Below are 12,941 nucleotides of genomic sequence, written 5' to 3'. Positions count from 1 at the left end.
ATGTCACTCAGGTCCTGTGTCAGTCTCTAACCTACAGCTCTGCAGGAAGAGACTTTGAGCAATGTAGTTCCAGTATAGGTAAACTGACACGAAAGGGAGCCATCATAGTCCATCCCTCTGAGCATGACACTCAGATGCAAGTAGAACATAGCAAAATGTCATTTATGCTCTTATCTTCACCACACAAGGCATTACTGTCTCCACCAAAGGAAGGGAAACATTATTTGTCTTTTGGATGCTAACCATTTTCTTCAAGCCTTTTGATTTCTTTTTTTTTTAATTTACTTATTTTTATTACATATATAGACTTTTGTCTGCATATTTGCCTGCACACCAGAAGAGGGCACAAGATCTCATGATAGATGGTTGTAAGCCACCATGTGGTTGCTGGGAATTGAACTCAGGACCTCTGGAAGAGCAGTCCAGTGCTCTTAACCTCTGAGCCATCTCTCCAGCCCCGCCTTTTGACTTCTTGATACTGCAAAACTTACAGTAAGATGTGAGAAGCAAGCCAGGAACCAACAGTTGAGAGACTTTGGATTTTTAAAGAGATGTTAGATAATTTAAAGAGACTGAACTTTTAAAACATTTGAATTTTTAAAGACTTGGGAACTTTCTAGATTTCCTAAATACCTCAGAATACAATTCTGCATGTTTTTTGTTGTTGTTTGGTTTTTATTTGTTTTGTGTTTGTTTTGTTGTTTGTTTTTTTGTTTTTGTTTTTTTGATTCAGGGTTTCTCTGTGTAGCTTTGGCTGTCCTGAAACTCTTTAGACTAGCCCTGGCCCTGAACTCATAGAGATCCACCTGCCTCTGCCTCCCAAGTGCTGGGATTAAAGGCTTACACCATCACCACCACCTGGCCCTTACTTGATTCTTAATATGTGACCTGGTTGGTTTTTGTCATCTTAACAAAAGCTAGCGTTATCTCAAAGATGACCCTCTGTTGAGAAAATGCCCCCAATCTATAGGCAAGTCTGTAGAGCACTTTCTTGACTAATTATTGATGCGAGAGGGCTCCACCATTGGAAATGGTCCCCTTTCTGAGCAGTACTCCTGGGTGTTATAAGAAAGAAAGCTTAGCAAGAGCCAGTGGAGCAAGCCAGGAATTAGTGTTCCTCTATGGTCTGTACTTCATTTCCTGCCTCCAGGTTGCTGACTTGAGTTCCTGCCTCAACTTCCCTCGGTGATGGAGTATGAACCAAGAGCTGTAAAATGAAATAAACCCTCTCCTCCACAAGTTGTTTTTGGCAAGTTGTGTTTGATCTCAGCAATAGAAAGCAAACTGAGACAGAAATTGGTAACAGAAATAGAGTGTTGCTGTAATAGACCTGACCATGGAACTTTGGGAGGACAGAGGAAGTGTTTGACCTTTGGGCTGGAAAGGCCATTGAGTGCTCAGAGCTTAATGAGCTGTTATGGGAACTCAGAAGATCTGAATACTGATGTGATATTTCACAGGAAGCAAAAGACTATCAAGGCTCTTTGGTGAGATTGTTGACTAAGAGTTTGTGACAATGAAACCTTTGCTTTACTGGGACAATAGATGGTGATTAGCTTCACTGAAAAATAGCTTTGATTACAAGAGACAAGCATCACTGAGGTAAAATCTTCTGTGTTATTTTCTCAAGTTCAGGACACAGAAGCTATGACAAAGAGGGCCAAGGTTTTGTCTCATACTGGCAGATAAACTTGATCTACCAGGTAGTAATTTTTAAAGACAAGAAGGGGTCGTGGAAAGTCTCTGAGACTTGGCACTGTGAGAGGCCAGGAGAGTCTATCACTAAAGATGCAGACTGAGTTGCGGTGGAAACACTAGGATTGAAGCGGTCATGGAGAGAAATTGAAGCTTGACAATAAACAATTGTAGCAGGGTCAGAGTCCATGAAGCATGCCCAGGAAAGGTTACTGATGCAGGTGCAGCCTGTGGAGACCCTGGCATATTGCAGACAACTGAACTATGGGAGGACTGCCAAGGGCAGTGGCAGGTATGGTGTGGAGCTGGCCTGAGCCAATGAGACAAGCTTTGTGTGCTAAGGCTGGCAGAGCCTGAGGAGGGTGAGCTGCCCAAACCTTTGGAGCCCAGAACCTTATGAGTGAATCCCAGATGCAAGACATTGAGCTGCAGGATTTAATTTACACTGTTGGAGTTTGGTTTTCATTTGATTTGTTTATAACCATGTCCTAGTTCTTCCTTCTTAGAGTAAGAATTGTGTAACTTAGTTTTGAGTTTACAGGACTTGAGAGACTTTGGATTTTTAAAGAGGTATTTACTAAGCTGAACTTTTAAAGTGAATTTTTAAAGACGATGGGACTTTCAAAAGTTGGGATATGTTTTATATTGTAATGTTGATATTAGTATGAGATCTTGGATATAAACAAAGAAAGGAAAGATATTAGTGTGTCAAGGTGACAAGTGGTCATTTGTCGTTGGTGTTTTTTTGTCAACTTAACACAAACTAGTGTTATCTGGGAATGGGAACCTCAGTGGAGAAATGATCCCATCAGATTGCCTGTAAGCAAGTCTATAAAGGCATTTTGATGATTGATGTGGGAGGGCCCAGTGTACTGTAGATAGAGTCACCCCTGGGCTGGTGGTCCTGAGTACTTTAAGAAAGCAGATTGGGCAAGCCAGTAAGCAGCATCCCTCCATGGTCTCTGCCTCAGTTCCTGCACCCAGGTTCCAGCCTTGAGCTCCTGCTTTGGCTTCCTTTCTCTCCATAATGAAGTGTGATCTGAGAGTTTTAAGCCAAAATAAACCCTTTCCTTCCCAAGTTGCTGGTCGTGGTGTTTGATCACAGCAATAGAAAGTGTACTAAGACACGCATGCCTGTTAATAGGTGACATCAGGTGGCTGTATAAGTGCCCCAGGCCTTCCAACACTGCTCTCAGCAGCAGTGTTGTCCTCTAATCTGTAGAGGGCTCAGAGTGCAGAGCCCCGAATTTGGAGCTACAGTTTGCACACATGTTCAAGTGATTCCTATCACTGAAGTAGACTCAGACCAGACATTTCTGAAATGTGTTAAACATGTTTTTCTTGAGGAAAAAAAAAAAGATTTCATGCTCAAATAAGTTTTGGAAACACTGAGTAAGCGGCATTAATTAGATTTATTCATGTTAGTATTTTCAGAGTCCTTATCACACTAATATGATTTGACCATTAAGTCATTGTGGGAGCAGCTCCCAGGGTTATTAGGGAACATGGCTGGAGATAGACTAACTTCTATTGAGTTACTGTTTCTTCTGTTGATTTGCCTCCAGCCCATTTAGTCAAAGTTTTTCTCAAATAACCTGTCCAGATTTTGGATTATTGTTACACCCCAAAGTTGACAAGTTGGGACTGATAACAAATTATGCAACCTATTTATACAGTTTATCAAGGCTTTGGAAAATGAGTCTTAACAATTTCTTAGGCATTGCCTTTGACAGGTAAACAGCAAAAACTGTTAGGAGGCTATTGAATGTGTTTTCTAGGTTGGGGTGCTGCAAGCTTTATGATCATGGCCTTATTGTATGTAACACAGGAAATCCAACCTGTGCCGGGAGAACAAGAGGTCTAAAATCATAGCCTCACCTGTGTCTTTCCCTGGGCACTTAGTTTCCTCCTGATCTCAGCCTAGTACTGATTCACAGGCTCTGGGCTGTATGAAGGACTCTGCTGCTTTAAACCTAGAACAATGGCTTTAATGATTGTAACTGTGTATTTAGCAAAGTTTTCAAAGAGAATGAAAATACATATTCTTGACAGTACATTTTTAAAAAATTCATCTCTCTCAGAGAATTTTTCTCTAAGAAATGACGAAGTATTAATTCATGTTATCAAAATTGAAATGAGAAAAGGGGTTGGGATGTCTCAGGTCTTATCTCTAGCAACATCACTACCACCAAAAAAGAAGTAAAGAGGCCACACTTTACTGTGGAAAAGCTTCAATACAAAAGCAGAATTTTTTAAAATGATGTCTAATACTTTCTGAAGTTTTTTTGTTTTTTTTTTCTTTTTAGTTTTTTGAGGTGCCATTTGACTCGAACATGAATAGAACAAAAAACAGGCCTCTGGTTCGTGGACAGATCAGGTAAATCATGACTAATCCTCTTCTACATTCTAGAACATTTATTGACTTATTCATCCTGAAGCTTGTTGTATTGTTATATCCATTTAGCAGAATAATTATAGTAAGTATTCCCCTAGGTCCCACTACCTACCTAGTCTCAGGTTCTTGGCCTCATTATCAGTGTCAGATATGAGTTCACTTATACAGTGAACCTCAAATCCAATCAAAAAAGTTGTTGTGGCTGTTCCCATAATGTTTGTGCCACTGTTGTACCAATATCATGCATGCAGGCCCCTGTTGTAGCTCTCAGGGTTCATCACTGGGTAAGATTGATGATTGCTTTCCTCCTCCAGTAGCATGTATAGTACCTTCCAGCACTAAGAACAATGTTAGTAAGGAGAGGTGAAGCATCCAGTTGAGTACCAGCTAGGTTTCTTCATGTTCTATGCCGTAAGTAAGTGGTGTCTTCAGCATTGGGGTCATACCCTCAGGATGTAGAGGATAACCAATAGCATTGGCTCTATTGGGACTCCTTTGGCCAAAAATTCAAAAAGATATAACACATTAATGGTACTGAGGGTTTTACTTGGAAGTATAAAATGTTTAGTTGGGACATTGTCTTCCCCACTATATGGTAAGTCCATTTAAATTCCATTTATACCTGTATCTATTTTAGGAAGTGTCTATAACGGTTTATTTCAGTATGGCTTTCCAAAGGCCTGTAGTGTTAGTTATCCATCCCCATATTTCCACCTGTACTGTGTCCTCTCATCTTCTTCCCCATTTAATCCTCCTACATTGCTATTCATTTCCTTATAACAGTAAATAATATTTACCCTTCCATGGAAGATCCCTAGAAAATGATTTGGTTTTGTTGTTTGTTTGTTTGTTTAATGCTCTAACCAGACAGGTAGGTACTGTCAAAGACTCTGAGGACAATGAGGATACCAACTTCTTAAGCATCTTATAGAATGTGCCAAATACTACACAGGGACAAATTCTAGGTGATGTGTAAACATAGAGAGGAGTGTCTAACCCAAACACCATATCTCCCTCTTTCCTGTCCCATCTACCCTGTTTATTCCTCTAGTGTGGATCCCTGTTCTGAGCCCAGAAGCTTTGGAGATCTCTGTTAGGTGCCCCGTAGACACAGGATGGTGTCTCCATCTCTCTCCTTTTCCTTTCATTTCTTCATTTGTTTTCTAAAGCCAGGCAACAGACTTTCTGTTATCTCTCTCTTTATCGTCTGTTTCCTGACCTTTAGCCTCCTGACCATCCCAGAATCTGTGTCCTATTGCCAAGGACCACCATAAGTCAGTGCAGGTTGCTCAGCAGCCTGGCTGGCTTCCCTGCCTTTATTCTCCTTTCTTGCTGCCACTCAGCTGGCAGATGCATCTTCCTTAAATGTTCACATTGGTTCTGGCCTAAAACCTTTCTACAAAATTTAATTAGACAAAATATTTTGTTTTGATTCTTTACCATGTTACCCGAGGTCTTTTCTCATTGTACTCTTCTGCAGGCCTTCCAGCCTTATCCTGAGTGCTTTGTTGTCTTGTTTCCATCTGCCCTCACCCCATGCCACATTCTTTCCTGTCTGTCAGGCATGCTGGCTGTGCCTCCTGTGGCCTGGGAACCTTGTCTCTGCTGCTATAGGCTTTGTTGTGCTGCTCATTGCTTTTAGTGCATGTTGATGTCACAGCACTGCTCAGTACTGCCTAGTCAGTCCTGCTTCCCAGGGCCTCTCTATTGCACTGTGAGTCCACAATCGGATAGAAACCTTGTGATATGGCAGTGAACATAGCCGACAAAGACAAAGCATAGCACATGTGGCCGAGTGCTGATGGCAGTTGTCTTTATTGGGGTTTCCATGGCTGTGATAAAACACCAGGACCTAACACAACTTTTAGGGGGGGTGCTGAATTGTAATGTTGTAGCTACTGTGGCTCTGACCATGTTGATGAAGGGGTGATGGGTGTCTACTTCCCAAGCCTCTGCCTGCTGTGTCGACCATGAGTCTCCACAGATGGACTCTTCCCATCCCACCTCTCTTCCTCAGCCCCTCTCCTCCCCCTTCTACAACCCTTGTTCATTAAGGAACATCTCTTCTCTCTGACATGGTCCTGCACTTTATTTTCATCAAGTCCTACAGGTTTACCTATAGTCTCAGGTAATCCATAAAGTGAAGGAGCCAAGAAGAATTAGAATGTAATGATAGAGGACTTATGGATCTGGTGGATGGCCCAGTCCTCAAACCACCTCCAAGCAAAAGAATAACTCTTCATAACTCTTCATTGCACTTTGAAGCTAGACCTGAAGGCTGGAGGGAGTCCACAGGCATCCTTCCTAACTGCAGGCCTCCTGCTGCCATATGCATCGAGTGCTAAGCCACTCAGCCTTTGCTTCTGTCCCACCTGCAACTTCACTAGGCCAGTCTCCAACTTTAGTGAGCACAGCCATTGTTCCCTAGCCTTGTGTGGACATAACCTTGTGGCCTTTGTGGATGACTTCAGGGGATTTTGAAGGATAATTTAGAGTCTAATAAATTTCACCTGACCTACATAAACTGGGCTTCACATGCTTCAAAATGAAAATGTATCCAGGCCCAAGACAGCCTTCGCAGCCCAAGTGCTGCTCACCTATCCTTATAATGTGCTGCCTTGTTTACCGGCGGGATGGGGGAGGATAATGAATATAATTGATAAGTAAGGAATAGTAAGTTATTATGTTTTTAAATAATGAAAACATACTCTTTATATTTTAGACATGGAAGTTTTCATTCTAATGAGAATATTCTTTGTCTCACCTTTCCAAGAAAAGTGCAAAGGGCAATAGGTACTTCAGTATTATTATCTGCCAGTGGCCTGTATAAAATGCCAATTGCAATCAGGCATGGTGGCCCATTCTTATGATCCTGGTGGTTTACAAAACTAATGGGAAGATCACAACTTGAAGGAACCCTGGACTACACATTGACCATATTGCAACACAAAATATTTACAATACAATAAATAGAACAAAATGCTAGTTCTAGCTCTAGCTCAGTGGTTCAGTTTGTGCTCAGCATATGCTCGCCCCTGGGTTTCCTGGCACCAGAAATCTACTTCCTTTATTGCTCTGCTGTCACTTAAAAAGAATTTTAAAAAAAAGTGATCATCTTACCCCATTTGGAAAATACTGCTTCCATTTTCTGCACTAGTGAAAGAAAAGGTGTCCTCATGATAAGTTGGGTCCCTGAACTCATCCTAAAACATGTAGACATGGTGCTTTCCCCCCTGAGTATCTTTCCTGGGCCTGTGGTGTCTTGCAATAACACAGGTACTTAATAGAAACATCTTATAGCTTCTATGTCTTTCCTGTGGAAACACTTGACCCTGTGGCTTTCTGCTTTTTTTCTCCGGCTCTGGGGCCATTGTGGCAGAATTATTTATCAGGCTCTTTAGTGTCGTGGGGGCCACCATGTGACTATAGCATACCACTCAGGAAGTGTCCCAGATGCACACGAAGCCTCCTGGAGCCACAGTGCTCTTGGCTAAAGAGCTCTTGCATCTGCCTGGAAGGAAGTCTGCAGAGAAGTGCTCCAGGGGGTTCATAATGGAGCTGTCTTAACCTTGTTGTCAGCTCCATGAGTGTAGCCCAATTGGAGCCAAACCACTGCAGATGTTCCCCTGGGAACATGTGATCCCCGGCTTCAAAATGACCACTTCTGTTGGCAATTGGGGTTTGTTATGTACAAAGTTAAGAGGTGGTTTGCTTCTAAGGTCTGTGGGGCTCTGTTTTCCTATTCTTAGTGGTCCATTGTTTCTCCCTGCCCCTTATATTACATAAGTGTCCAGTGTCCTTGAACTGCCCCACCCAGTGAGGCACCCATCTCCCTGAAAACTGGTCCTAATAGGATAAAATAGATCTAGTAGTTCAGAGGTGGCTGGAGGAGTGGTTTGAAGTGATTATCCCCAGTATTTTCTCCCAAGATTTAACTTCATTTCCTATGAGGATAGGAACAAGCAGTTATCTAACAGCAGATGAGAGCTGCAATGACAACCAGCTTTAGGAGGAGTTGTTGGGAACTGAATATTCATCCAAGTTCTGCCCAGAATCACCCTGAGGCCTCTCCCAGTACTCTTCTAGCCATGCTGCCCCTGGGTCTCTTCTCTGGCGTAGCACTTGGACATGTGGGTCTTCTCTCCTACACAGACTTCTGCTGGCGCTATTCAGCAGCTCTTCTGTTTCTCCTCCTAGGAGAGAGCATTGTTGCCCTTAGCACTTGCTGGTTACAGCTGACCTCCTGTCTCACAGCTACCTCTGCTTTTCTCTGTGTCATACTGCATTTTGCTCTAAATACCAACCCTCTGCATCCTTTTCTCTCTTAAATTCACACATCCCCAAAAATGACCATCTCAGCCCTAGCCCTCAAAGTCTTCAGTTCTGTTCTCTAAGGACAAAGTTTTACCTCCATGTGAAAAATACATAGTAGCCCAAGTATGAGCCTGGTAGTTCACCCCGACCCAGATCCCTGGGGCAACAGAAAAGCAAACAATGGCAGTTAACCAATAGAGATGGGCAGGGGACACTGAGGCTTCCTGTGCCTAGGAAGCTTGCACCTAACTTCACCTTAGTCTTGGTCTGATGCTCATCTCAGGCCTTAGTTCCACATGATAACTTTGAGGCTGAAGTCCGTCTCTCTCCCGCCTCAGCACACGATTACATCAAATCCTATCACTGCTTTCTACTCAAAGCTTAAAGGGGTTTTGTTTGTTTGGATTTGTTTTTGGTTTTTTGAGACTGTGTAGCCCTAGCAGTCCTAGAACTCACTTTGTAGAACAGCCTGGCCTCAATCTCAGAGATCTGCCTGCCTCTGCCTCCCAAGTATCAGGATTAAAGGAATGTGCCACCACACCCAGCTAGAGAGTCTTAAACTTAGCAGTAACTGCGATTTGTTTTGCCTAGGGGGTGGAGGCTTGCATCCTCTCCTCTCTTCTCCTCCATCTGGCAGATCTTCCCTAGTATTGTTTCAATGTTCTGTTAAAGCTGAATCTTTGTTTTTTCAAGAGTGCAGAGGGATGTACACACTTGTCATCAAACCTGAAGTTTTCTGGTTTAAATTTCCAATGTGCCTATATGGGTGGTAGTTCAGTGATGTCCCTATCCCTGGTCTGCCCTGTTAAACTCTTATTTCTTAATATAATCACCAAGGCCTATTTTTTCTTCTAAATGTTTTAGAATTCTCCCTGATAACGCCACCCATCAAGAATGTATTGATTACCTGTGGTGTTAACAGCATGGTGTGTTTTGTTTGTGTGATGCTGAAAGCTTTGTAAAGTGGGTGGGGAAATTAGATGTACAGAATGCTTAGCAGACAGGGCTGGGCAGCCCCAGAGTACTTGCTAAATGAAACTGATAAATCGATGTGAACAGGAAGTTCTCTGAGAAGTCACAGCAGACCCAGAAAAGAACAGAATGGACATTGCACCCCTCCTGGCAAGGGGTCCTGGACTAAGCCTTTCTTCCTGTTGCTCTGAAAGACATCTGTATTTTGATTGCATCTCCTTTGAATTTTCCATTTTCCAGATTGGTGATGCTGACAGAAATAATAGATGTCAACATTAGTTTTTCCAAGTTAATGGATCAGATGAGGGTGATCCATGATGTGTAAGCTTAGGTGTGGGCTGTAAGCAGGGGAGATTGCTTGATAAGAGCCGAGCGCAAGGTTATTTGGAAAGGATAAATGGAAACCCTTGGAATCGGGGTCAGCCATACTTGTCTTGAAAATGAATGATAAAGATTGAGTTTTAGAATGAAATGAATGGATTGTTTAGTTGGCATTATAACTTAAAGAGCAGGGTTTAGCTTAAGTATTATAGAGACTTACAGAAGACATTTTTCAAATTTACTGAAGGTTTTACCAGTAAGCACTTAAGCAAATGTAAACATTGTGTGGGCTGCAGGGGAGCTGTGAGTATTAGTCACTACCTAGTCACACTGGTCTAGTGGACGCAGACCCGACCAGGCACAGGCCTGCACAGCTTCGAAGGCTTGTTATGATTAGTCTCTCAGTGTGTGTACACTGCTAATGTAATAAGAACATAAACATTTGGTAAGTATAGAAATTTCTTTGGGTAACGTTAACCAGTGATTTGAAACAGCAGGAAAAACAAATTTGGTCTCAACTTAGTTGCAGAGGTGTTAATGTCGAGAAGATTGTTCTGGAAATAAGATCTTTCAGTATCATGAAGCATGGAGTTGAGGAGTCAGCAGACAGTCTTAGTACATATCATCAGGCTTAGTCATTGCTGGGGTAAGCAAGGGGCACACAGAGAGTCCCTGAGAGCCACAGTCTGCCTGGAAGTCAGGAGAATAGAAAAAGCATGCATGACTGAAGCACTCTGAGTTCTGAGTGTTGATGTCAGCCCTATGTGATGGGCTCTTCAGGTCCTGTGTCCCATCTTACCCCTGTAAGACATTCAGGTATTCTAATACTCACTTGAAGAGATAGGTATCATATGTTAGGAACTTAGTCTGTGTTTCCGGCTTTTTGTTTGTTTTGTTTAACAGTAATCAAGATTCACATAGGCTTATGTCCCTCCTCTGAAGACTGGACATGCATAAATGCTGCTCCCATTGGTGGGTGTGAGTGTAGGCTTAACAACTGTCTTTTTTGTGGTTTCTAGGACTTTGTTGGGCACCACTTTTAGGTACAGAGAACATCAAGTTGGAATCTGCAGACTCACTGCACTAAAAAATGTGGCCAGGGAGATGTGTAGGCAGGATGGCAGACCCTAGTCACACAAGGCCCAAGGAGGGCTGCAAGAGCCCCAGAACAGACATGGGGGTTCTCCTGCTGGTGGAGGGGTTCAAGAAGAGAAAGGTGAAGAAAAATGTTCTTGGAAATGTTGTATTGGTGTTACTGTGTATGCCATTGCATTTGTTTTCTGGAAATGCTGGGGATGGACTAAAGCTCTGTGCAGGCTAGATAGCCATTCTTACTCTGGCTCTACCCTTAGCTCTTGTCTATCTGTGAGATGAAGAAAAGCATGGGGAGCAGCATTCATAAAGTTAGCAGACACTTTCTCTCCTTCCTAAACCCAAGAGAACAAACAGTGGAGCAGTCGTCAGAGCATGCCCAGATTACATCGGCCTGCTTCACTTGCCTTAGTTGCCAGCATCTAAAAGTAGATCAAACTCATTTCAAACCCTACATTCACAGACCAAGGTGATGCACCCCCACATATCTGCCAAGCTCAGCCTCTACCACTCCCTCTCTTTTAAGTAAGCCCATGTGCCTCCTTCCTGTGGGCAGCTTGGTTCCTGCTGTATCTTCATTTTCGAGCACTGTCCCAGACTAAGCTTGCAGATTGGAGGGAGCAGGGGCAGGTTAATGCTTACCACTAGGAGCACACACAGCTCCCCATCACCTCCAAACCAAACAGAAGGCTCGCCTTCACTTTTTAAGTTGTGTTTATTAAAGCCTTCCAAAGACTTCAAACCCATTAACTCTCTTTGCACAAGTGAATTAAACCCCTATAAATTAAAAACTAAAGGGAGAATTATAAAGTTAAACTATCCAGCTCAAGTAAAAAAAGAAAAAGTACAGGTCTCCTGTGCAGTGAGCACTGGATGTCAAAGGATGAGGAAGAACGGGGGCGTCAGTGGGTAGCCCTGCCCAGTGGCTTAAGTAGATTCAGAGATTGTACCTTTGCACCGGGATCTTCATAGATGGGTCAAAGTATCTGTGATGGTTTGAGTAAGAATGGCCCCCATATGCTCATACATTAGGATGGTTTGTTCCCAGTTGGTGGACTGTTTAGGAAAAATTAGGAGGTGTGTCACTGGGTGTGGGGCTTTGAGGTTTTAAAAGCCCATGCCAGGCCCTCTCACTCCCCGCCTTGTGCTTGTGGATCAGTTGTGAGTTTTCAGCTCCAGAGCCATGTCTCCTGCCTGCCACTACCACACTCCCTGGCATGGTGGTTGTGGACTCAGCCTCAGGAACTATAAGCAAGGCCCCATTAAATACTTCCATTTACAAGTTGTTTTGGTTATGATGTCTCTTCACAGCAGTACAACAGTAACTAAGACAGCATTGGAATCACCTGCCCCTCCCTCTGAAATTCCAGTCTTTATAAAATGTTTTTCCTGTAATTTAGATGAGTTAGTGTGGCGCCCTTCCTGTCTGAGGAGGTTAGCTCAGAAGTCTGCCATGGCTTACACAACTTGGCCCTAGAAACCTAACTGGCGTGACAAAGGAGTGAAGAAAGGACAAGGATAGACACACATACAGAAAAGCTAGGATCTGGTTGACTGCAGGTATTTATTTAATCTGGAAACTTGGTGTTATATACACCAGGAGGAGCTTAGTAAGGTCTCTGTGGATGGTGTCGGGCAGTCTCAGGCTACATGTAGAGAGGAGGAGGCTGTGGAACAGTCTTGGGCTACAGTCATGGAGGAGGGTGTGGGGTAGTCTTAGGCTACAGTTAAGGAGAAGAGTGTGGGCAGTCAGGCTGCAGTAATGGAGGAGGCTGTGCAACAGTCTTGGGCTACAGTCATGGAGGAGGAAGCCATGGTTGCTAGTTTAAGCACACACTGGTCAATTATTAGTGAACAGTCATACTTGGACCACTGGAAGGCTTTGCCATTTCTCTAACCCTCACCCGGGAAAGGCTGACCATGTGGCAGCACACATTCACTCAGGACATCTTCAACAGCTCTCCACAGAGGTCAGCCCAGTATAGGGTTCACTCTGTTTTGTTATATTCTGTTACTGCCTGATTTCAAACAGCAGATCCCTCTTCTCTTCCAATTGGTTTTTTGAAAGTCCTTTAGTGTAAGCAGATATACTGTTTTCCTCCTTCAAATTTTTTTTCATATAATACAATTTCCATGCCCCAGTATAATCAAT

At 43.1% G+C, this 12,941-nt stretch overlaps 1 protein-coding gene across 1 annotated transcript in view; it reads left to right on the top strand.

Annotated features, from left to right (window-relative positions):
• LOC100764018 (protoheme IX farnesyltransferase, mitochondrial) overlaps window positions 1-12,941 on the top strand; it is a 112,939-nt gene that overhangs the window by 78,399 nt on the left and 21,599 nt on the right. Inside the window, exon 5 of the mRNA XM_027427153.2 lies at window positions 4,002-4,072. Within this exon, the coding sequence (XP_027282954.1) occupies window positions 4,002-4,072 (71 nt within the window). The remainder of the gene's footprint in view (window positions 1-4,001; window positions 4,073-12,941) is intronic.

Source organism: Cricetulus griseus, chromosome 7, assembly GCF_003668045.3.
Source record: "Cricetulus griseus strain 17A/GY chromosome 7, alternate assembly CriGri-PICRH-1.0, whole genome shotgun sequence".
NCBI lineage: Eukaryota > Metazoa > Chordata > Mammalia > Rodentia > Cricetidae > Cricetulus > Cricetulus griseus.
Note: the sequence above shows the minus strand (reverse complement) of the source record. Positions and strands in the feature narration are given on the sequence as shown.